The sequence below is a fragment of the Oryctolagus cuniculus genome, chromosome 2 (assembly GCF_051225735.1).
Source record: "Oryctolagus cuniculus isolate XC-2025 breed Fujian yellow rabbit chromosome 2, ASM5122573v1, whole genome shotgun sequence".
Lineage (NCBI taxonomy): Eukaryota > Metazoa > Chordata > Mammalia > Lagomorpha > Leporidae > Oryctolagus > Oryctolagus cuniculus.
This window is the reverse complement of record NC_142868.1, coordinates 128,273,709-128,298,778: the sequence shown is the minus strand read 5'-3', so window position 1 is coordinate 128,298,778 and position 25,070 is coordinate 128,273,709. Positions and strand designations below refer to the sequence as shown.

Below are 25,070 nucleotides of genomic sequence, written 5' to 3'. Positions count from 1 at the left end.
CGTCTTGGGTCACTTCTCAGTTCACTGAACCAGGACTTTGAATGGTGATTATATAAAGAACAGTGATGGGTCGAATGTTGCCTCTTTAAAGTCAAAGTAAGAGAAAATGAGCTTGAATTGATCAGAGTTAATGGACAAAAATAATCAGGAGTTTCCCACTGATGGAACATTTCCTTGCACAGAATACCTCCAAGGCAGATCATCAAGAAGATCTCCTTCTCTATTTTTTTTTTTTTTTCATTCCTCAGCTTTGACTACTGCCACTGATACATACTCTGTCTCTTCTCTATGGTACTGGATATTAAAGCTACTTTATTTTATTAAAAACAGAAAGTTAGAACTACTATTATATTTCAGGCAACACATTGGGAAGACTTATTTTAACTGTTTTCAAATGATGGAGTTCTGTTATTCCTGGTCCTCTGGTCTTCCCAGAGATATCCCACACCTTACTGACAACTTCTCCATACTGGCATGTGTGGCCATGGTTCCTGATTAAAACAGTGATTCTCAAAATGTTCTTCCTGGACAAGAAGCAACACTGTCATCTGGGAATTTACTACAGATGCAAATCCTCAGGCCCTCACAGACCTAATGAATCAGAACTCTTTGGGTGGGTCCTGGCAGTCTGTGTATGAAAATGCCTTCCATAAAGAAGGTAGTTATAATTTGCATACAAACTTGAGAACTGCTTGTATTAGTTTCTTTTCACTATAGTAATAATCCAAGAGAAACATAAATATATTATCTCTTGGATTCTGAGGATCAGAAGTCAAGATGGACTTGACTGAGTTCTCTTTTTGGGATCTCACGAAGATGCAATCAAGGTATTGATAGGACTGTATAAAAGTAAGTTGTTAGAAGGCAAAGCTGCCCCTCATGTTCTGCTTCTTCTGCATGGACTTACTTGCTCCTTTGCTGTCTGCTGTAAGTTGAAGCAGCATGAGGTCCTCACCAGAACCTGGGCATGTGCTGTTGGTTTACATCAAGAACAGTGAGCCCAAGTAAGCCTCTATTCCTTATGGTAATGACCATAGTAATGACTCAGTCTTGAGTGTTATGTTATGGTGACAGAACATGGACTAAAAGAAGTAAGCCCTGTGGTCCATCTCATTAAGCCGCTGCTTGGGATGCCCATATATTATAATGCAGTGCCTGCTACTCTATTTCTGACCCAGCTTCCTGCTAATGCATACCCTGGGGTGGGTGGGAGTGGGGGTAGGGGCCCAGCAGATGATGGCTCAAGTACTTTAGTCTTTGCCATTCATGAGGGAGACCCGGATGGAATTCCAGGAGCATGGCTTCCGCTTGGCCCAACCCTGGCTGTTGCAAGCATTTGTGGAATGAATTAGTGGAAGGAAGATACCTCTCTCTCATTCCCACTGACCCTTCCTCACTCCCTTCCTCTCTCCACCTTTCATATAAACTTTAAATATGTGTGTGTGTGTGTGTGTGTGTGTAATGGACTAAGGATGTGCTTCTTACTGGAGGCTCTTGGGAAGAATCCACTTCCTATTTCATTTAGGTTGCTAATCAAATTCAGTTTCAGTTGATTGTAGGGCTGATGGCTCTGTTTTTGATTGCTTTCAGCTGTAGCACACTCTTATCTCCCAGAGGCTCCCCGCATTCTTTTCATGCTTTCCTTGTTATACTCCCTCCCCCCAGCACCTGGGTCAAGTCCTTCTCATGATTTGAATCTTCCCTCTCTGCCACTGTGTCTGACAGCCTCTTCTGATGTATCTCTATAACTTAACTCTTCCATCTGTAGCCTCATGTGAACACATTGTATTCACCTAAATAATCCAGGATAATTTCCTTCTTTTAAGGTCCATTGATTTGTAATGTTAATTACATGTTAAAAGCCCCTTTTACCAGATAATTTAACATATTCATGAGCTTAATAGAAGGGGGCAATGTCATGGGAGCTAAAATTATGTCTGCTTGGCATAACTCACTATTGTGTCTTTCTTTTGACTTTTGCAGGACCTATGTTGCTCACTAGATAGCACATCCTCACAATCAGCATTCCAGTCTCACCACTTAACAATACAAGGAAATAGAACTCAACACCTGTTCTTCCTGGCCAGGAAGCACAGTCACATTCCCCATGAACTCCACACATGTATAAGGACAGGGTTGCTGATGTCTCCCTCTTCTTATATATCCCTACCTTGCTTCTGTCTTGCTCATCCTCCAGAGGGGGCTGGCTCCTACTTTTTCGTTTCATTCCTATCCATATCTCTATATTATTTTTATGAATCAGAAGCTTCATGACGTAACTGAAATAAACCTAAATGTCATAAACCATAGTGGTTATAAGTAGAGACTCTGAAGTCAAAGCATTTGAGGTTTAAATTTTATGGCCATGAGCAGTGTTCTTAACTATCATTTGTCTCAGTACCCCGAACTAAGTATGAGAAATACTAAGATATATGAGATTTTGTTAGTTAAGGGAAGCAGTATTATTAAAGGTTCTTTGACAAGAGCCCTGAAATGCCGAAGACATTTAGAAAGGTCTCACTCTTTCTCTCTTTCCCAATCTCTGTTTTTCCACTTTTTGACTTGCAGGATCTCCAGTGGTTTCCTCACTCCAGGGAATATCTTTTCAGCAGAGTGATACACAAGTTGACAGTACTGCAAAGAAGCAAAAACATCATTTTTGCATATCCAATTGTTCCTTTGTCTTTTTGGAACAGACCCATTGATAACTTAAGATTATTACCATCCTTGTTTTACAAATGATAAAACTGAAGCTTAAGTAACTGAGTGAACATTGTACATGTATAGATAGGTGATTTATCACTGCAGTTATCTGTTCACAAGAGGTATTATCAGTCATTAACTTCTGAATTTATCTATCATCTGAAACTTCTCTGAATGAAGCCTTATAGAGTTTGATGGCAGTAGTGCTCCATTTTGGCAAACAGATTCCTGAAAAGGATATGAAGCTGAAGCCTGCAGAGAGAAAGCATTCTGGGTGCCCCTCTCTGCAACTAGAAAGCATTTCAGACCATTGCTTTGCAAAAGAAAAGTAGAAGAGGGACCTTAGCGCAGTAGGTTAGTCCTCCGCCTGCCAACATCCCGTATGGGTGCCGGTTCTAATCCTTGCTGCTTCTCTTCCAATCCAGCTATCTGTTGTGGCCTGGGAAAACAGTAGAAGATGGCCCAAGTCCTTGCTTGGGCCCCTGCACCAGCACAGGAGACCTGGAGGAAGCTCCTGGCTCCTGGCTTCAGATCAGCACAGCTCCAGCCCATTGTGGCCATTTGTGGGGTGAACCAACGGAAGGAAGGAAGACCTTTCTCGCTGTCTCTCCCTCTCACTGTCTGTGACTCTGCCTCTCAAATAAATATATAAAATCTTGAAAAAGAAAAAAAGAAAAGTAGAAGAAATGGAGGGAACTCAGAACAGTGAGGCAGAGTGTTACAAAGACATTTTCTCAGAAGATTTGAAAAGGAAAATTTCTGCAGTAAAAGATATGCCACATTAACATATGTAGCATTTGAAGGCATTCCTTGGGGTAGGCATCCTGGAGACCTTTTCAACTTATTAGGACATGTCTAAAGAGACGTGGCACTTGACCCTTGTGGCTGGTCTTGGCGGAACGCCCTTCACTTCACTTCACTCCAGTGTTTTGTTTTGTTTTGTTTTGTTTTTAAGATTTATTTATTTGAAAGGTAGAGATAGAAAGGGGCAGAGGCAGAGAGCAAGAGAACGAGACAGAAAAGTCTTCTGTCCACTAGTTCACTCCTCAAAATAGCTGCAAGGGCCAGAGCTTTGCCAATCTGAAGCCAGGAGCCAGGAACTTCTTCCAGGTCTCCCATATGGATGCAGGGGCTCAAGGACTTGGGCCATTTTTACTGCCTTTCTAGGCAATAACAGGGAGCTAAATCAGAAGTGGAACAGCCAGAACTCGAACCAGTGCCCATATGGGATGCTGGTACTATAGGCAGCGGCTTTACCTGCTATGCCACAGCACCAGTCCCCTCTTTCTTTGATTTTACATTTTCTATTGTAAGTGATAAATAATTGTAAGCATCCTGGCCTACCTCCTTAGCCATGGCATCACAGAAAGAGTGAAATAGTCTAAGAATATTACCAGGTGGGCTAGGTTATAAGTAAGCTTCATACAATTTATCACTTTTCAGGAAGAAAATATGGGGCTGGTATAGTGGAGTGGCAGGTGAGGCTTCTGCTTGCGATGCTGCTGCCCCACATCATGCTGCCAGTTTGAGTACAGCTGCTCCACTTCCAGTCCCAATGCCTGCTAATGCACCCAGGAAAGCAGCACATCATGGCAAAATACTTGGGCTCCTGCCACCCATGTGTGAGACCTGAAAGGAGTTCCTGGCCTCTGGCTTCAGCCTGCTCAGCATTGGCTGTTGAGGACTTTGGGGGAGTTAATCAGTCGATGAAATTTCCCCCAACCCTGCTCTCTCTTTCTCTTGATATTCTGCCTTTCACATAAATAAATAAAATGTAACTAAAGGAAAGAAAATAACCTCAGAGATCAAATAAATTGCTAAAAGCTCCCTGTTGGACTTATAAAATTGTGATGTATTGGAAAAGGCAATCCTGTTGTCTTTTATTACTTGCGTTCCTTGTTTTTCACTCTTACTGTCTACAGTGTGTATTCTTATTCTCTCTACCGAATGCAGGTAAAACATTACTGTTTTTCTTTGAATTCAATTCAATGGAAAAATTACTATTTGCTTTACACAAACTCTCTTCTGCAGGCAAAAGAGATCCCATTAATTGCACAAATGTGTAGTATGGCATTGAGACCATGTTGTCATTCCATCTTTGGCAAGATGAAGGGCTGGTGTGACTAGATACTTGATTTGTTCTTTTTTGCTTCTTTTTGAGACAATTTTGTTGTTGCACACAGAGGAGTGTTGATTTTCACCTCATTTTTTAAAATTTATTTGGCAGATAGAGTTAGACAGTGAGAGAGATAGAGACAGAGAGAAAGGTCTTCCTTCCGTTGGTTCACCCCCCAAATGGCCGCTACAGCCAGAACTGCACTGATCCAAAGGCAGGAACCAGGTGCTTCCTTCTGGTCTCCCATGTGGGTGCAGGGTCCAAGCACTTGGGCCATCCTCCACTGCACTCCTGGCCACAGCAGAGAGCTGAACAGGAAGAGGAGCAGCTGGGATTAAATGCCAGTGCCACAGGTGGAGGACTAACCAAGTGAGCCATGGCACCAGCTCATTTTTAAAATATTGTTTTCTTATTCCTCCTAGAGGTAAAGGAATGTAAGAAACTCCATCCAAATTTAGGGGCACAATAGCAATAACAATTAGAAGTAATCTTTCCAGAATTGTTAGCACGTCTCTATCCACCAAGTTGTTTAATCTTCACAATAATTCTATAAAGTACTTATTGTCCTGATTTTGCATTTCAGGAACCTAGGACTTGGAAGTAGTAATTTGGACATTACATAGTTAATAATTTATAGGGCTTTAATTCAAACAAAAGTTTGCTTAATATCATTGTTTTAGTTAATTATTGCTAAATAACAAATAGTGGTAAAATCTCAACAGTATACAATATACAGGAACATTTGTTTCTCAATACCGTGGTTTGAGAGTTGGCTGCCCATGTTAATTTACCTGGACTTGAGTGTACCTGCAGTTTGCATTCAGGTTTATCTCCATGTGTTTCCTCCCTTTGGGAGTGAGTTATACATGACTCTGACAGAAGGCAGGACCATGAGAGAACAAATCCAGTTAAGAAAATGCCCTCTAAATATCTAATTCACATTGTATCTCTTACCATTCTATTGGCCAAAGGCCAATGTAGGTGATTTAGAGAAATATTCTATTTGCATTTTGGTAAGCCAGTGAGGGACTGCCTATTCAATTGTATAGTCATCCAGTCTGTCTTAAAAGTTTATCTGTTTTCTGGGGCCGACACAGTGGCACAGTAGGTTAATCTTCCACCTGCGATGCTGGTTCTAGTCCCGCTGCTCCACTTCCAGTCTAGCTCTCCTCTATGGCCTGGAAAAGCAGCAGAAATGGCCCAAGTCCTTGGGCTCCTGCACCCATGTGGGAGACCCGGAGGAAGCTCCTGGCTCCAGGCTTCAGATCAGCGCAGCTCTTTTAAAAAAAAAGTTTATCCATTTTATTTCACTTTCATAATTTAAAAATACATACATTGTTATATTTTTGTATATTTATTTATTTAGAAAGGGAGGGAGGGAGAGACAGAAGAGAAAGAGAACGATCTTATATCTGATGGTTCACTTCCTGTCCACAACAGTAGGGATGGGCCAGGCCAAAGCCAAAAGTTAAAAACTCCATTTAGAACTTCTACATGAGTGGAAGGGACTTGATTTTTTTTTTAATTTATTTATTTACTTGAAATAGTTAGAGAAGGAGAGACAGAGAAAGAGAGAAGTCATCCATCTGCTGGTTCACTTCCCAGTTGGCCGCAATGGCTGGAGCTGTGCCAATTCGAAGCCAGGAGCCAAGAGCCTCTTCTGAGTCTCCCATGTAGATGCAGGGGCCCAAAGACTTGGGCCATCTTTGACTGCTTTCCCAGAGCTGGATCGAAAGCAAAGCAGCCAGGACTTGAACCGGCGCCCATATGGGATGCTGGCACTGCAGGCGGCAGCTTTACCCGCTGCGCCACAGTGCTGGCCCCAGGGACTTGATTTCTTGAGTCATCAGTGACTGCCTCCCGGGTGCACATTAGAAGTTGAACTTGAGAGCAGAAACAGGACTCAAACTTGGGTGGCCCAAGTGGCATCTCAACAGCTGTGCCAAACACTCACCCTGCCTTTCATAACGTACACACATTGAATGTAGGAGTGGCATGACAGTATCAGGAGTTAGCCATATTTTTTTGTGCTTGTAATTATGCCACATGCTGAAATTGTTAATTCCTGTGTATTGACCATAGCATCTCTGCTTTTTTCTTTCTCTGAGGTGGGCAACAGGTGGCTCATGGGCCCTATAAGGCCAATGAAATTATTTGGTCTGGCCCTACCAAGGCAAGTGCAAGGAGGACTCACAATTCAGTAGATCTATAGCAGGATAATTTTTGTTGATAATTTTGTATGACCTGAAAATGGTGTTATGAATACGTATGCAAATGGCCCTTGGCAGAAAAAAATTTCTCTACCCCTACAAGAGAATATCTGACTCTTCTCCTCTTCTCTACCTTCTTCTGTTCTTATTGAAGCAGAGATCATCGATAGGTGAATGTACAAGACCATCATGACCACTAATCTGAAATAACCTTCATGTTTCCTGGTTTTATGCAATTTCAGTTGGCTGAGGGCTTTGATAAGTAAACGTTTCCTATACAAGTTTGATAAATACAGTTAAAAAAAAAAAAGTATGCCCAAAATAAGAGAAGAGAAACATTCCTTCTAGAAACCTGATTGCAGTGATGACATGGCACACGTACTGTAGCCATGACGTGAAGCTAAAATGCTGCTCAGAGGAAATGCAGTAGAAATCTTAGACATCAGTTGCCTGGGTTCAGAGGTGAGATTTTGCAGCCCCCTCCCTCTACTTTTTGCTAATGTGGCTAGGACCAAATGATGAAGAGCTTCTGGGATTGAGATGTAATTCCCAGTTTTAATCCCATCTATATCAAAAAGAGTATAGCTGGAAAACTGCACTTAAAATTCTATGACCAAGTCCTCCTCTTCAACAAATTAATACCATGTAACCTTTCCTTGCCTTTTGCTATTGAGTTTTACCTGTGTCACAAGAAATGACTGAAAAGATTGATCCCGTAAGGAGTCCATTCAGTTGAGTGATTTGTCTGGGTATGTTCTTCCGTTTTTAGATTTATAGGGCCTCTGTGACCTTCAGGAGACAAAGCTTCTTGGCTCCGAGCTGGCTTGGGGTATTTGCGCAAGCAGTGTCTCCATTTCAGTTTGATTAATGCTAGATCAGTGTGTTGTGATTGTGCCAGCAGTTTTTTGAGTCTTACTCCAATATTTTCTGTCATTTTTTTAAAGTTATGCATTAGGACAACCATCAAAGGGTTTGCATACCTTTTTTGATTAACTAGCTTATGTAAACAACCATACTCATGATAAAATGAAAATCCTTTACACAGTCTTCCCCAGTAACAGTTCACTCCCATGTTGAAATGACTTCATTGCTAGTTATCTAAGTTTCCTACCGACTTGCTAGTTTATCATCACTACTGTGCCACTCATTATTCCCTCAGAGTTTTAAACATTCTCAGGGAACTTCTCCAGGAACATGCAACAGCTGCATCATATGGTCTGGACCACGGTCACTCAGGTAGGACTGGCTTCAGCAGTGGTGTAGGTATCCCCGGGTACACAGGACGCATCTGGCTGCTTTGGATCCTCCCACTGCAAGAGAAGGTGGGCTGCCCAGCAGTGGAATTGTGTGCAAGCCACAGCTACTTTGTAGCAGTTGTTAGAGTGAATGGGAAATGTGTGAAGTGTTTTTAGGTTTCTGGAGGACAGGCAGCCTCTCAGTGCCAACTATTGTTGATGTGAAGGAACTCAAATCTAAATCGATCTGTATAGCTGGATTGCTTTGCTTAGTTTATTTAAAACATGGCATTTGGAGAGAGTTAAAATACCAGCAGCAGCGCTCTGTGTTGCCTTTTCTTTTCTGAAGCAAATTAGTTGGGTCTTTTGCAAAATGATTAGCTGAAGGAGGGCCAGTGAAGAAACACTTTTCTTCTAGTGTCTATTGCGGTAGCCTTCTTAATGTTGTTAATTCTAATAGAACTAATCATCTCTATTGATTTATAAGAGTGGGATTGAGTGGGGGCATTGATTCAAAAGAAGGGAACAGTCATGAGCAGTTTGATTTATGGTGGTATAAAGGCAAATGATTTAGATTCGGTTTGTACAATCGAAGGTTGCTTGTCCTGTGGTTAGATACCAAATATATTCAGCAGTTTCTCAATGAGAAATCCATTTCTGACAGAATGTATAATTTTTTTTGAGGCTAGAACATATTTTGTGTTTGATCTGTGGGAAGCTGCTACCTGCAGATCTGCGGTTCTTATGTAAGAGATGATTGCTTTAGAGGGAGATTAAATAACCTTATCACATACTAATTTTATAGGACAAGAATGTAAATGCAGTGAGTAATCAAAGAAATGTAAATAGCAGCAAGCTAATTTTCAGAACCACTGGCAGTCAGTGTACAAGGTATCTTTCCTATTTAAGAGAATGAAACTGTTGCCCCAAGGAGTGTGAGATCCTCAGTGGCAAGCAATCATGTGAGGGAAACAAAATGACCTTTTGTGATGACATGAGTCCTGCATCAGGTGATCATGACTGACTTACTCTGTTTCTTGACAGTACATGTCCTCCCAGTCTGACTTTAATGTCCCTTCCTCAGTTCTCCCACAGCCCTCCTCAGTTCCTGACCACAACATGTGTGCTACCTTGAGGCATAATTGTTCCCTGTCCGGGCGGTCTCTACCTTAAACATAAGCTACTCGAGGGCGAGATACAAGTCCTTTTTGAACAAATAAGCATAGGTACTAAATGTTGAAGGAACGAAATATTCCACTGGCATTTTCATTCCAAAGTTGGCCTAATGTGTCCAGGAATGCTTAGGAGGTCTCAGTCACTGTGATTTTTAAAATGAGGTATTACTTATTTGAGAGGCAGAGAAATAAAAGGACAAAGACAGAAACAAACAGATGGGCAGAGAGCTGCCACCCATTATCTCACTCCTTAAATGCCTACAACAACTGAAGCTGGGCCAGGACTGAAGTCTGGAGCTAGGAATGTAGTCCATGCCATCCGTATCCATAGCAGTAACCTGCCAGCAGCCATCACCTGTTGCCTCCCAGCATCTGCAGTAGCAGGAAGCTGAAGTCGAGCCAGAGCTAGGAATTGAACCCAACCCAGACACTCCAGTGTGAGATGTGGGATCCTAACCACTATGCTCTATACCCATGCCCCCATGGTCCCTCGGATTTTAACCTCATTTGAACATTACCACCTCGAACAGTATTGGTTTAGGTTTTCCTGTCTCTAAGTTAACAGATAATCTTCAAGTATGTTCTCTGTTTCAATGATTATTCATTTTGAACTCTCAAAGTAATAGCTTATTTCAGTTGTCATTGTTTTTAATGGATAATATTCATTCCCACAGGGAGCATGACTTCAGCAACATCACCTATCATTTTAAAATGGGATCCCAAAAGTTTGGAAATCCGGACACTAACCGTAGAAAGGCTGTTGGAGCCACTTGTTACGCAGGTAAGGGATGCTGTGAAACTCCTGGTTAAAGTCAGTGTTTCTGTTGAGATTATGTCAAGGCTTTCCAAGGAATGTAAAAATCCTTAAAAGAGAATGAATCACGCCATGATGATCTACGGACAACCTCATTGCCCTATAAAATCTGAAATGACTTTTGAGAATTATTCACATGATTTTTGTAATTAACCTGATGAGATAATTAAAGAGGGGGCCTTGGTGAAGGAGGTCTTCATTTGCAGTAATGGATTCAGGGTCTAAATAAATCATTCCTTGCTCACTTTCATATGGTAATGCGCAGGTAGGAAAAAGTGTGTTTACTATTTAAGAGCCATGTGTATTTATTGAATTACTTTTCTTTCAGTTCATGAATCAGAGTTCATCCTGTCAAATTATGGGATATTCTATTTTTGTGTTGTTACATTTTCACAAGAAGACTGTCAACAGAAAAAAAATATGAGGTTTCTAAGTTTTGTAAGTTAATGTTTAGTGTCTTGTGAAGTATTTTCTTTGTGATATTAACTCTGAAATTCCCTGAGTGTGAAAAGTTCAAGCTTTTTATGGTGTATGTATGAATAATAGTATACGAAACTAAGTTACAGGCTATTTGGATTGGTTTCCTGCAGCTGCTGAGACAAATTATCATCAAATTGGTGACTTAAAGCAACATAAATTTATTATTCTGGAGGTAAGAAGTCATAGAGTCAGCATATTTTTGGGGCTGCATTCTTCCTGGTGGAAGAGCCTTTTCCTTGTATTTCACATCTTCTATCTAGAAGCCATATTTTTCTTTTGGCCTCTTTCTCCATATACAATGCTTCAGTGTAGCATCTCTGATCAAACCAGAGCCACCTCTTCTGCAATTTAAGGTAACATACTTAGAGTTGTTATATATGACCTTACTTGAATGGGAATATCTCTTGGAGACATTTTTCAGCTCACTTCAGGCTGCCCTGTGGCCCCCAAAGATTTATACACTTTCCCCATGCAAAACACATCCATCACAATCTTAGGACCCCAAAGATCTCAATCAATTACATCATTAACTCAAGTCCAAAATCTCATGCAAATGTTGTCATCTTTTTCATTAAAAAAAGTTTATTTTCATATGCTTTAAGGGTAGGAGAGAGAGAGAGATTTTTTTTTCACTGGTTCACTCCCAAATGCCCCCATCAGCCAGAACTAGGCCAGGCCAAAGCCAGGAGCCCTGAAAATAATGCCTTAACTGCTTATAAATTCAAAAAGCATTTCAATAGATTGCATTCTGTAATTATAAGCTACATTAGAAAACTGATTTTATTAGGAAACTTTATGAGAAAACCAAAAAAGAGAGTTTATTAGGAAATTAAGAAATACACTTAGATAACTCCTAGAACCAAAGGAAATTACAAACTATATATGAGTTAATGAAAAAGATCACTTCTTAATAAAATATTCATATCCAGTATGAAGTATAGAATTTTAGTTTTAAATACCTTGATTATTTAAAAATGTGTGTGTACAAAAATACCTGTCTTAAGAAATTATAAAAAGAAAATCAATAGAAATTATTAAAAGGATATTTTATAACTATGAGAACTGTAATTATTAGAATAGAATACTTTTTTACTAAATACTACATAAATTAAAAATTTGATATTTTGCAATGGGTAATATAACCCCTAAAGGCACAAAACATATAAAACACATAAAGAAATATTATTTAGGATTATGATGAATAAGCTAAAATAAGTTCAGAAAAAAGTATTAAAGGAGGTACAGTAGAATAATATGAATGATTCTGCACAGAAGGAATAGGAAAATCTAATGGAAGGAGTTGAATTCCTTAAATATTTTATTTATTATATTTTTATTTTATTTATTTGACAAGTAGAGATATAGATAATGAGAGAGAGAGAGTGAAAGAGAGAGAAAGGTCTTCCTTCTGTTGGTTCACCCCTCAAATGGCTGCTACAGCCAGCGCTGCACCAATCCAAAACCAGGAGCCAGGTACTTCTTCCTGGTCTCCCATGTGGGTGCAGGAGCCCAAGCACCTGGGCCATCCTCCACTGCCTTCCAGGGCCAGAGCAAGAGAGCTAGAGTGGAAGAGGAGTAACCGGAACTAGAACCCATCACCCATATGGGATGCCGGCGCCGCAGGTGGAGAGGTTAACCAAGTGAGCCATGGCACCGGCCCAAGTTCCTTAAATATTTTAAATGATCTAAATGTACCCAAGAGGAAGAGGCATAATAGAATAAGCTCTGTAAATATTAGAAAGCTGTCTGGTGATCTTTTATCTAAAAAGTACCAGAAGAGATGCCTGCATAGCTTAATATTATCAGATATGGAAAGAATCGATAACAAATATTATTTAAGCTATTTTAACCATAGAGCAATATGACAATCTCTTCAACCATTTTCAAAGAACAGCAACTATAAAATTAAAGAATCAACGTTTAAAAAGTTTTCAAAAAATACAATGTTTTTTTAGCTTTTGTAATTTTTAATGCAAAAAAACCTATGTAAAATATTAGTAACTACCACTCAACAGTATATAAAATATTAGGATATATATAACAAATTTGGAGTTATAGAAATAAAATGTGGCCAATTATCAGGAAGCAGATTTTATTATTAAATACTACAAATAGTTCAATATATCACTAGATTATATCATTAAGTTTTTAAAATTTATTTATTTATTTGAAAGAGTTACACAGAGAGAGGAGAGGCAGAGAGAGAGAGAGAGAGAGAGAGAGAAAGAGAAAGAGAAAGAGAAAGAAAGAGAAAGAGAAAGAGAAAGAGAAAGAGAAAGAGAAAGAGAAAGAGAAAGAGAAAGAGAAAGAGAAAGAGAAAGAGAAAGAGAGGTCTTCCATCCGCTGGTTTACTCCCCAATTGCCCGCAAGGGCCAGAGCTGTGCTGATCTGAAGCCAGGAACCAGGAGCTTCTTCCAGGTCTCCCACGCAGATGCAGGGGCCCGAGGACTGGGGCCATCTTCTACTGCTTTCCCAGGCCATAGTGGAGACCTGGATCAGGAGAGGAGCAGCCAGGACTCAAACCGGTGCCTATATGGGATGCCGGCACTGCAGGCAGTGACTTTACCTGCTGTGCCACAGTACTGGCCCTTATACCGTTAAATATTGAAAATGTTATTGGATAGGATTTTGTAATCATTTCTAATTTTAAAAAAATTAAGATTAGGATCAGTGTTTTAAGATAAACAAACTATTGTGTAGGCTTTGGAATACAACAGATAAAATTCTCATTGCAATGTTATTTCATTAACATTAGTATCAGAATGGGGTTAGGTGGCTAGATACATGATAAATATTCAAAATCATTTTTCATCTGTTCAAAGCTGCTAGAAGTCAAAAGAATTATAATAATAAATTGTAAGGCTGCTTATTTCTCCTATATTAACTACATATTAATTTTATAGTTTTATTTTAAATGCAATTTTGTGACTGTTTCATAGCATTGGAGCATAGTTTAGAGTCAGGTAAGCTTAATTCTGAGACCAGTATTTATGTTTCTACCTTGAGTCGCTTACTTAATCTATCCTCAAATGTAGAATGTAGATAATAATAAGTACTTTGTAGCTTGTGAGATTATGGAAGGGATAAAGAGATTGTGCATTCAAGGGACAACAGAAATGTCTATCGTTACACTTTCAGTAATACAGCTGGCTTTTAGTACCATGTTCTTCACTAGGTGGAGGTGATGGCTTTTCACTTATTAGAACATAGGTGGCATGTCTAATATAGGGATTTATTTGGATAATACCTCTAGAAAAAACTTTTAAAGTGTAAATTCATAAAAAGAATTATATGCTTATTATATTTAATAAAAGATAATTAAACATAAACCTCGGAAGTTATTGGGAATTTTGCCTTCACTGTTAGTAAGCTAATGAAGCACAGGCTGCCACAGTAGGACACAACAAAATTCACTGCAATTTTGTTCCTTACTTCCCTGTGTGAATCTACAACTTAGGAAATAATGCTAAGCATATGATTAAAAAAAAAAACTTTGATGTTTAATAAGCTGTTCTAACTTGGCTTGGCTTGAGAGGGAAAGAACCCTCTAAGAAAAGGAACGTTCCTTGCTCATTTGTAGTGTTACGAGCAGTGTCCATGGGGCCCTATGAAGTTAGGGTTTGGTGAATCCTGTAGTTGAATTTTTATAAATTGTACTCAAAAGGTTACTAATTATATCAAAAGCTAAACAATTAGAATTTATATACTTGAAAATAGCTTTACAAATTAAATTCATTTTTATACTTTAAAATATGATCAGTTTCCTACCTCTTTTTACATTAAATTTGTTATTAAAGGAAATACCTTTGTGTGACTGGTAATAGTTGATTCCTTTGATGCATTTAAAATCAATGAAACAAGATTTTTCTGCTTAAAATCAGAGAATTTAGAGTTGAAAATATTCCAGAAATAAACTAACACCCTGAAATTAACTACCAAGAACTAAGCGAGTACTTTTTTTTGCTATACCGTACATTTCCTATACATTGTACAAAACATAGTATTTTATTATGAATTTACCAAAAGAATCAAAATATAACAAGAAGCATTAATATGCCATTGTCCTGTCTATTGAGAGAATGTGATTATTGAGAACCACCTTAATTCATGTTTTATTTATAAGATTATAAGTTTAATACATTTGGGCAGTTTCCATGGTGACACTGCAATGTTACAATAAACTGTGCATACATTTTTGTTAAAGGATTAAATTGCATGAAAAGCAAGGGCTGTGCTAAAAGTAAATGATGTGAATTTCCTTAAGCAGGTTTATTTCTTTGATCAACTTTATGTTTAGTATGGTTAAACTGTTTGCAAATATTTTTCCCATTACTTATTTACTTAATTATTATCATGTGAGTTTCAGTTTTCAGTCTTGGATGGTATTTTTCTTGCCTGGAATAAAGTTTCAGTCTATATTTTTTTTTAGTAGTAGTAGTATGTGAAAGGCAGTTAGAGAGAAAGGGAGAGAGAGAGAGAGAGACAGAGACAGAGAGCAAGGGCTCCCATTTGCTGACTCACTCCTCAAATGCCTTCAATAGCCAGAGCTGAGTCAAGGATGAACTGGGGCCGGCCAGTAACTGGAACTCATGCTATTCAATGTCATACGCAGGCCTGGTAACTACTAGGCTAAACTCCTGCTCTGGTTTATGTGTCTTAAAGAAAGTTTTGAATGAAAGAACCATCTAAAATATTTTTTAAAACTGCTGTCTTTTCTTGTTAAAGTGAAAATATGAGAACATATATATTAATAACAGAATTTGAATATAAGCAACTAAGTAATTGATTTGAATGTAGGTAACTATCATATATTTTAATATTTAAAAGATTACAAAGTATTTTTACTATTATTCTACAAATATGATCTCATCGTTTAATGTGAACATTTCTATGTTTTTACAGTAGAATTACAGGCCTAAGTAGTTATTATATGGTACCTATGTCTTCAAATTGATGTCATATGGTAGATGGTTTGGCAGTTAGTGTGCTTGCCACTTCTGAAATAGGAGTTTAATTGTCACCCATATAGTCTAGAGTTAGATTAATTTCTGTTTGGGGATTGTGCTCAATATTGTAATGTCTGCCACCAGATGGGAGTGATATTCTGTCTGTTATATGGCCAGCTGTGTTGGCCATATTTTGAAACTTGAGTAACACAGAGAACCCTTTAAATTAACTAAGTCCCGGGTCCCAAAATGGACTTCAACTAGTACAAACATAGAATTATGTAATGTACATATGTTTATTTATAAAGAACTTTACAAAATAACTTGAAAACATTTATAAACAAAAATGATTAAAATCAACATAAATGTTTGTCTCTTTTTTCTTTTTTATTTATTTGAGAGACTGAGAGAGAGACAGAGAGATGCAGATAAAAAGACAAACTGAGTTTCAGTCAGCTGGTTCACTCCATAAATATCCACAATGGCCAGGGTTGGGCCAGGCCAAAGCCCAGAGCTTGAACTAAATCCAGGTCTCCTACATGGGTATCAGTGACCCACCGAGAAGGCCCATCACCTGCAGCCCAGGATGTATGTAAGAAGAAATCTAGACTTGAGAATGGAGCTGGGACTTGAATCCAGGCACTGTAATAGCAAGTACTGGCTTCTTAACTCAGCATCTTACCTGCTAGACCAAACTCCCACCCCAAAGTCAATGTTAACTTAATGCATGATGTTGTTTTGCTGTAATGAAATTATTACAGATGACATAATGCTGTGGTGATTGCTCAAGCTCAACGCTTTTGTGTTTTTCAAACACAAACTGCCCTGTGCCATGTGATGAGTCACTTCTGTCATCATCTTCAGAAGTACTGCAGATATCCCAGCTACTCAGTGCACTGTGATAATCATTTCACATTGAAAAGTTCTGTAGGCCGGCGCCGTGGCTCAATAGGATAATCCTCTGCCTGCGGCGCTGGCACACTGGGTTCTAGTCCTGGTATGGGCGCTGGATTCTGTCTTGGTTGTTCTTCTTCCAGTCCAGCTCTCTGCTGTGGTCCAGGAGTGCAGTGGAGGATGGCCCGGGTCCTTGGGCCCTGCACCCGCATGGGAGACCAGGAGAAGCACCTGGCACCTGGCTTCGGATCAGTGCGGTGCGCTGGCCACAGCGGCCATTGGGGAGTGAACCAATGGAAAAGAAAGACCTTTGTCTCTGTCTCTCTCTCTCACTGTCCACTCTGCCTGTCAAAAAAAAAAAAAAGTTCTGTAGATATCAGTTAGGTCCATTTGGTTCATAGTATTGATTAGCTCTGTTGCTTCTTTGCTGATTTTCTGTCTAATTGATCTGTCCATTGATGAAGTTGGGGTATTGAGGGGCTGGTGCTGTGGTGTAGCAGGTAAAGCCACCACCTGCAGTGCCAGCATCCCACATGGGCCCTGGTTTGATACCCAGCTGCTCCACTTCCAATCCAGCTCTCTGCTATGGCCTGGGAAAGCGGTAGAAGATGGCCCAAGTGTTTGGGCCCCTGCACCCATATGAGAGACCTGGAAGAAGGTCCTGGCTCCTGGTTTCAGATTGGTGCAGCTCTGGCCATTGCAACCACCTGCAGAGTGAACCAGCAGATGGAAGACCTCACTCTCTCTCTCTCTCTCTCTCTCTCTCTCTCTCTCTCCCTCTCCCTCTCCCTCCCCCTCCCTCCCTTCCTCCCTCCTTCTCCCCCTCCCTCCTTGCCTCCCTCCCTCCCTCTCCTCTCTGTAACTCTACCTTCAAACAAATAAATCTTTTAAAAAAAAAGAGCAGTGGCTTCTCACACCCCACACCACCTTTTAAAAAAGAAAGAAAGTAAGAAAGAAGTGGAGTGTTGAAGTCCCGCATTACTATTGTATTGGAGTCTATGTCTCCCTTTAGATCCATTAACATTCTTCTAAATAGTCAGGTGAGCTGTAATTGGGTGTTGTATATTTATTATAGTCCCATCTTCCCATAGAATGGATCCCTTAATCATTACATAGTGTCCTTCTTCAACTATTTTAACAGTTTTTATGTTAAAGTCTGTTATATCTAATATTAGGATGGCAACACCTGCTGTTTTTTACTTTCTGTTAGCGTGGAATACCTTTTTCCATCCTTTCACTTTCAGTCTGTGGGGATCTTTGTTGATATGTGTTTCTTATAGGCAGTATTTAGATGGTTTTTGTCTTTTAATCCATTCAGCCAGTCTGTATCTTTTAACTGGAGAGTTGAGGCTATTTACATGCATTCAATAGTCATTTAATCAATAGTTGTTCAAGGTGACTATTGATAAGTAATGACTTGACCTTGCCATTTTTCCATAAATATTCCTAGTGTTTACTTTGGATTTCTTTTGTACTTTTACTAAGGACTTTTCTGCCTTCACATTCTTTCATAGTGATGACCATGTTTCTGTGTTTCTATGTATAACAGAGTACCTCAGACTCCAATGGGTTCTCTGACATGGGATGTGTACATCCCATGAAGTAGCTTAAACTATTGGGCCACAACAACCACTCTGCAATAACTTTTTCTTGTATTCTGTTTACCAGTAAAATCAAACATTAAAAATGTTTCACTTCTTGTATTTTTCATTTCGGTGACTAATTGACAACTATTTTAAATGAGAAAGATGGAATTTAAATATAAATTTAACAATGAAAGTTAAGTCAGGGAAGAATGATAATTATTTATGTGATTGAAACAGGATAGTTAATGAAATCTTATTCCTGCTAATTAAAAAGATTCAAGGGACAAATTGTGAGAAGTTAGCAAATAGAATTGCTCTAAACTATTTTGGACAATATAGAAATGCTATCTGAATGGGAGACCAATAAATCCATTACACCAAACATGAGAATGCCTATGAACTGACAGAATTGCATTTCCCGGGAAGCCCTTTACTAGAAAACTAATTAAGGCTTGTCAGAGATCTGAGATAAAGGATTGGAGCATGTCAACACACCTTTTTTTCAGTTTCTTTTAGTCTGATTGAAAGTACAAAAGGTAAGCTTTGTTTTCACGTAATTAGGAAGAAGGGAAGGCCAATAAAAGCAATGGAAGATCCAACCAATTATTCTTCTTTCATTCAGAAAACAAAACTCTCATTCTTGTAACATGGATATCTTGGCTTGGGTGACACCATTCTGATTGGATTTATTTCCTACCACATTGACTGTGCCTCCTGGGTATTTGCTTTGCCTTAATTTTATAGGCTTTAAATGCTCATGTTCTTTAGGGTGTAGACTTTATACTCCTCTTTTATTTTTCCTCCAGGTTCTCCTGGATGATTCTGTTCATTCCTAGGGCCTTCATTCGTCACTATGCTGACAATACTGACTTACAACTTAGGGTTACACCTTTTCACTGAGCCCTGTTCTCACATGTAAGGATTCTCTTCGGCTCCTGTTTTCTCTGATCTGCCCTTTTCTCTTCACCTCGTTGCTAAAGTCTGTGTTCCAAACCTAAGTCCCCTACCACTTTGACCAGTATAGTTAACCCTCAGCTAAATCCAATAGTCCCACTCTTGTTCAATGCCTATACATTCTCTACACAACCAGAATGACCCTTGAAAGCAGTGTATAATTTGATCATATCATTGGCTGACATAAGTATCTGAAATCATTTTTCATTGCCTTTCAGGGTAAAATAAGACTCCTAACTATATCTTGATAAACCACAGTAATCTAGTCTTAGTGGACCCTCATTCACCCTGCTCAAGTCACAAGATCCTGCTTTTAGTTTCTTGAATATATTTTCTTTTTGCCTCAAGGCCTTTGCACATGCTACCCCCTTGGCACACTTCTATATCTGGACTGGGATGATGCCACCTTTCTCCTGCCTGCACTGGATTCTTTTTTTTTTAAGTTTATTTATTTATTTTTGGACAAGCAGAGTTAGACAGTGAGAGGGAGAGAGACAGAGAGAAAAGTATTCCTTTTTCTGTTGGTTCACCCCACAAATGGCTGCTATGGCTGGCACGCTGCGCTGATCCGAAGCCAGAACCCAGGTGCTTCCTCTTGGTCTCCTATGCGGGTGCAGGGCCCAAGCACTTGGGCCATCCTCCACTGCCTTCCTGGGTCACAGCAGAGAACTGGACTGGAAGAGGAGCAACTGGGACAGAATCTGGCGCCCCAACTGGGACTAGAACCCAGGGTGCTGGCACTGCAGGTGGAGGATTAGCAAAGTGAGCCACGGCACTGGCCTGGATTCTTTATATTTTCATTCCCCTGATGTCACAGAGACTTTCTTCCCACTCTCCTTGTAAAGTACATGTCTCCTGCCCTACCTTCTGTATGCTTTATCTGATTCTTTCAGAGGACTTATCACCATTTTAATTTATCTGTGTTTTGTGTTTTTTTCTCTGACTTTTCTGTTATATGAAAAGCTCCATGAGAATAAGGATTATATCAATCTAACATTTACTTCTATTACCTTGAAAGAGAACGTGACAATACTTGTTAAATGATTAACTAAATATGTCTTAAAGAAAATACAACTTGTATATTTTCTTCTTGGCTGCACATTCTTCTAAAATTACTTGATATTAAAATCAAGTAGGGCTAATATTGAGGTGCAGTGAGTTAAGCTGCCATCTACAATAAAAGCATCCTTGTATGAATGCCAGTTCAAGTCCCAACTGCTCTGTGTCTGATCCAGAATCCTGCTAATGTGCTTGGAAAGGCAGTAGAAGGTGGTTCATATGCTTGGGCCCCTGCCACCCATGTGGAAGACCCAGGTGGAGTTCTTGGCTCCTGACTTTGGCCTGGTCCAGTTCCAGCCATTGCAGCCATTTGAGGAGAGAGCTAGTGGATGGAAGTTCTGTCTCTCTTTCTAACTCTGCTTTTCAAATAAGTAAATAAATAAATAAGCATTTATTTACAAATTTTTAAAAATAAAGAGTAATGCGTTGCATATTTGTTTTTTAAGATAATAATTTTAACAGTTGTTTGTTGCAAAATTTTAAGGATGAAAATATTTGCTAGCTTTTTAAGAGTTTTTTTTTAAATATTTATTTATTTTACTTGAAAGTCAGTATTACACAATGACAGAAGGAGAGGCAGAGAGAGAGGTCTTCCATCTACTAGTTCACTCCCCAATTGACTGCAACGGCTGGAGCTGCGCCAATCTGAAGCCAGGAGCTAGGAGCTTCCTCCAGGACTCCCATGTGGGTGCAGGGACCCAAAGACTTGGGCCATTTTCTACTGCTTTCCCAGGCCACAGCAGGGAGCTGGATTAGAAGTGGAGCAGCTGGGACTAGAACTGGCGCCCATATGGGATGCTGGCACTGCAGGCCGCGGCTTTACCCGCCCGCTATGCCACAGCGTCGGCCCAGGTTTTTTTTTTTTTAATTTTTTATTTAAAGATTTATCTATTTATTTAAGAGGTAGAGTTACAGAGAGGGAGAGACAGAGAGAAAGGTCCTCCATCCACTGGTTCACTCCTCAGATGGCCACAACGAACAGCCTGAGCTGAGCCAGTCTGAAGGCAAGAGTCAGGAGCTTCCTCTAGATCTCCCATGCGGGTGCAGTGACCCAAGTACTTGGGCCATTTTTCACTGCTTTCCAGGGCCATAGGCAGAGAGCTGGATTGGAAGAGGAGCAGCTGGGGCACGCATCAGTGCCCATATGGGACACCAACACCACAGGCAGATGCTTAGCTCACTATACCACAGTGCTGACCCAAAGAGTATATATTAATAGTGACCAAACTAAGCAGGATGCTGAATTTCCTATGTGAAATATATTTTAATTTCACAACTAAAGGTATAATATATATACATACATGCACATACATATTGCTTATGTGTTTTATATATGTAGATGTAGAAAAATGAATAAGTCTTTTCACATAGTCCATAATCTTTGTGTTTAGAAAACTATTTTTTCTTTTTTAAGAAGATTTATTTATATGAGAGTGGTGGAATGGGTAGAGATGGAGAGAGAGGGAGAGGGATCATCTATCTGCTAGATCACTCCCCAAATGCCCACAACACTGAGGGCTAGACCAGGCTAAAACCAGGAGCCAAGAAATCCTTCATTGCTGCCTTCACAGTTGAATTAGCAGGAAGCTGGATCAGAAGCAGAGCAACGGGGGCTCAACCTGGTACTCTGATAAGGGATGTTGGATTTTCAGGTAACAACTACCCACTGAACTATGACACTGGCTCTAGAAAAATAATTTTTCCTGAGCTTTTATTTAGTGAAACTTCTGTTCTCTTGTTACTGTTCAAGGCATTCAGCATATTTAAAGTAAAATGTTTGGAAAAAGAATCTTTACTGAAGTTTCTCAAAACATGAACTTTCTGTTACTCAAATACTCAAACCTTTATCAGAATAAAGGGCCATATATAGCCATTATTGCTTTTGTACTACTTCGTTGATTATTCAGATAAATCCTTCCTTGACTGTGTCCTGACCATGGTTGTTGAATTTAACAAAATTCTAAGATCCCCAGGTACATTTGAATGTCAGATAAGCAAATTATTGCATAACATAATTATATTTCATTTAAATATTTGAAACATACTAAAAGAATTTATTGTTATTGTACCAACTCTAAAACTAAAATTCATATCCTTGCTGATTTTTAAATGCTCAGTAATGCTGAATTTAGTATCACAAGTGATTACATTAGCAATATGAGTAAAGAATAAGCATAATTGTCAATCTTGGTTTTCTTAGAGAAATTGTTTTTAACTTTTATTTAATAAATATAAATTTCCAAAGTACAGCTTATGGATTACAGTGGCTTTTTCTCCCCTATAACTTCCCTCCCACCCGCAACCCTCCCCTCTCCCGTTCCCTCTCCCCTTCCATGCACATCAAGATTCATTTTCAATTCCCTTAGAGAAATTTTTGACCACTTTAAGTTTAGGTTCTTCCACAGACTTTTCCTCATGTATCTTTCTTTTTCTCCTTTTCTTGTCACTCCTGCCTGTTTCTACTCTCAATGTGGAAAGAATATCTTTCAGCCTCTAGAAGTCTGAAGCTCTCCACATGTGCTTGGAGCATCCATCCCCCCTTTACTTCCCTTGCAGTGGCTAGCACCCATGCACCTTTCAGTTCTTGTCTTAGTTGCTGCCTTTTTGAGCTTTTTTATTGTTTATTTAAAAATTTTTAAATTTTAAGGTGTATAGTGCAACTTTTTAACACATATAAATAGCTCAAACTGATCATACCAGCCAACTAGCTCCTTTATTTACCTTTTCCTTGCGTCTTGGAGCCTATTGGCTCTTCTGTTCCAGGTACTTTATACAGAGTACTACACATCCTTGTGAGCCATGCTCACCCCCACTGCACTACAAAACACCTGTACTTGGCGTATTCACCTCCCTGTGTCTTAGTACCCAGTATCCAAACTCCCCCATCCTCTTCATTCCCTTCCCAACTTCTGTTAACTGGTATTTTAAATTTAGATTAAATATTTTAAGTAGTACTGATAACTTCCACATAGGAGGAAGACATATGGTATTTGTCTTTCTATGATTGGCTTATTTCACCTAATATATTGATATTCTTTCCATCAATTCCATGGCAGATGTCAGGATTCATTATTTTTATGGCAAGCAGTACTCTACTATATATATTTATGTTTTCTTTATGCATTCATCCATTCATCAGCACCTAGATTGATTTCATATCTTAGCTATTGTGAATACTGCTGAAATGAATTAGAGGCTGCACTGCAGGCGGCAGTTTAACCTGCTATGCCACATCACCAGCCCCATTTATTGTGCTTTTTATTTGTATTTCCCTGTTGATCAGTGATATTGAACACTTTTTCATGTACTGTTCGTCATTTGTATTTCTTCTTTTGAGAAACTGAATTCATATCATTTGCCCGTTTCTTAACTGGGTTGATTGTTATTTTGTTTACTTTTTTGAGTTCCTTATATATTCTGGATATTAATCTTTCTCAGATCCATACTTTCCAAATATTTTCTCCTATTCTGTGTTTGTCCCTTTATTTTTTATTGTTTCTTTGCTGTGTACAAATTTATGTTTTACATAATCCTATTTATCTATTTTTGCTTTTAGCGTCTATACTTTTTGATATCACATCCAAAAAATTATTGCCTGCTCTAATAACTTGAAGTGTTTGCTCTGTTTTCTCCTACTGGCTTTGTAGTTTTAGGTCTTAGGTTTAGGTCTTTGATCCAGATTGAGATGATTTTCGTAGTGTAAGAGGTACAAGGCTTCTTTCAAAATCTTTTTACTATGAATGTCCAGCTTTTAATGTACCATGTATTTATGAGACTGTCTCTCCTTCAGGGTATGTTTTAGTTCCTTTGTTGAAGATAAGTTGGCAGTAGATGAACTAGTTCCTTTCTGGAAGCTTCTGTGCTATTCTGCTGGTTGATGTGTCTGTTTTGTGAGAGTAACATGCTGTTTTGGTTACAGCAGCTCTAAAATATGCCTTGAGATCTGATTTTGTTGTGCCTCCAGCTTTGTTCTTACTGTTTAAGATTGTTTTGATTATTTTGGGTCTATTGGATTTACATATGAATTTTAGGATTTTTCCCAGTTCTTTGAAGAATGTCAGTTTTGATGGGGATTACACTGAGTCTGTAAATCTCTTTGAGTAATATGGACATTTTGACAACATTCCTCCAGTCTATGAACATGGGAGAGCTTTCCATTTTTCTGTCCTGTTCAGTTTCTTTCATAAGTGTTTTAAGGTTGTCTTTGTAAAGCTTTTATCATTCATCATTAAATACATTCAAAGATATTTTGTTTTATAGCTCTATTGAATAGAATCATTCATTTCTTTCTCAGTTAATTTCTGGTAAAATAAAGTGCTGCTGATTTTTTATGTTATTTTTATACCACAACTTTACTGAATTCTTTTATTAGTTCTGATTTGTTTATTTATTAATCTCTTGGTAAAGTGTTTTTGTTTATCTGTATATAGAATTATGTAGTCTGAAAACAAGGATCAGTTGGCTTCTTCCTTTCCTGTTTGTATGCTTTTTATTTCCTTCTATTACCTGATGGCTATAGCTAAAACTTCCAGTACTTTATCAGATAAAAGCAGTGAGAATGGACATCCTTATCTGGTTCCAGATCTTAGTAGAAATGCATTCAGATTTTTCAGTATGATTTTGGCTGTGGTTTTGTCTACTATAAACTTTATTATAAAAAGTTGAGGTATGTTCCTTGTCTAAATAATTTGTTCAAGGTTTTATCATGAATGAATGTTGAATGTTATCAAATGGTTTTCTTCAGGTTTTTTGGCACCAGAACAGCTTGGCTTGATCTCCAACATATTCCCACAGCATTCTGCATCTGTCTTGTATCGTCTTCCACTGTGTTAATTAATAAATAAATAATAATCAAATAATAAATTAGTAAGTTTATTATGAGAAATTAATGTATTAAG

General features: G+C 38.8%; 1 protein-coding gene across 4 annotated transcripts in view; it reads left to right on the top strand.

Moving 5' to 3' along the window:
• Nucleotides 1-25,070, top strand: part of CTNNA2 (catenin alpha 2) — a 1,277,539-nt gene that overhangs the window by 163,336 nt on the left and 1,089,133 nt on the right. For all 4 annotated transcript variants that reach the window (XM_051842709.3, XM_089327497.1, XM_051842710.3 and 1 more), the window contains one exon: nt 10,114-10,220. In XM_051842709.3, coding sequence (XP_051698669.1) covers nt 10,119-10,220 — 102 coding nt within the window. In that variant the 5' untranslated portion in view covers nt 10,114-10,118. Of the gene's footprint in view, nt 1-10,113; nt 10,221-25,070 lie in introns of those variants that run through there.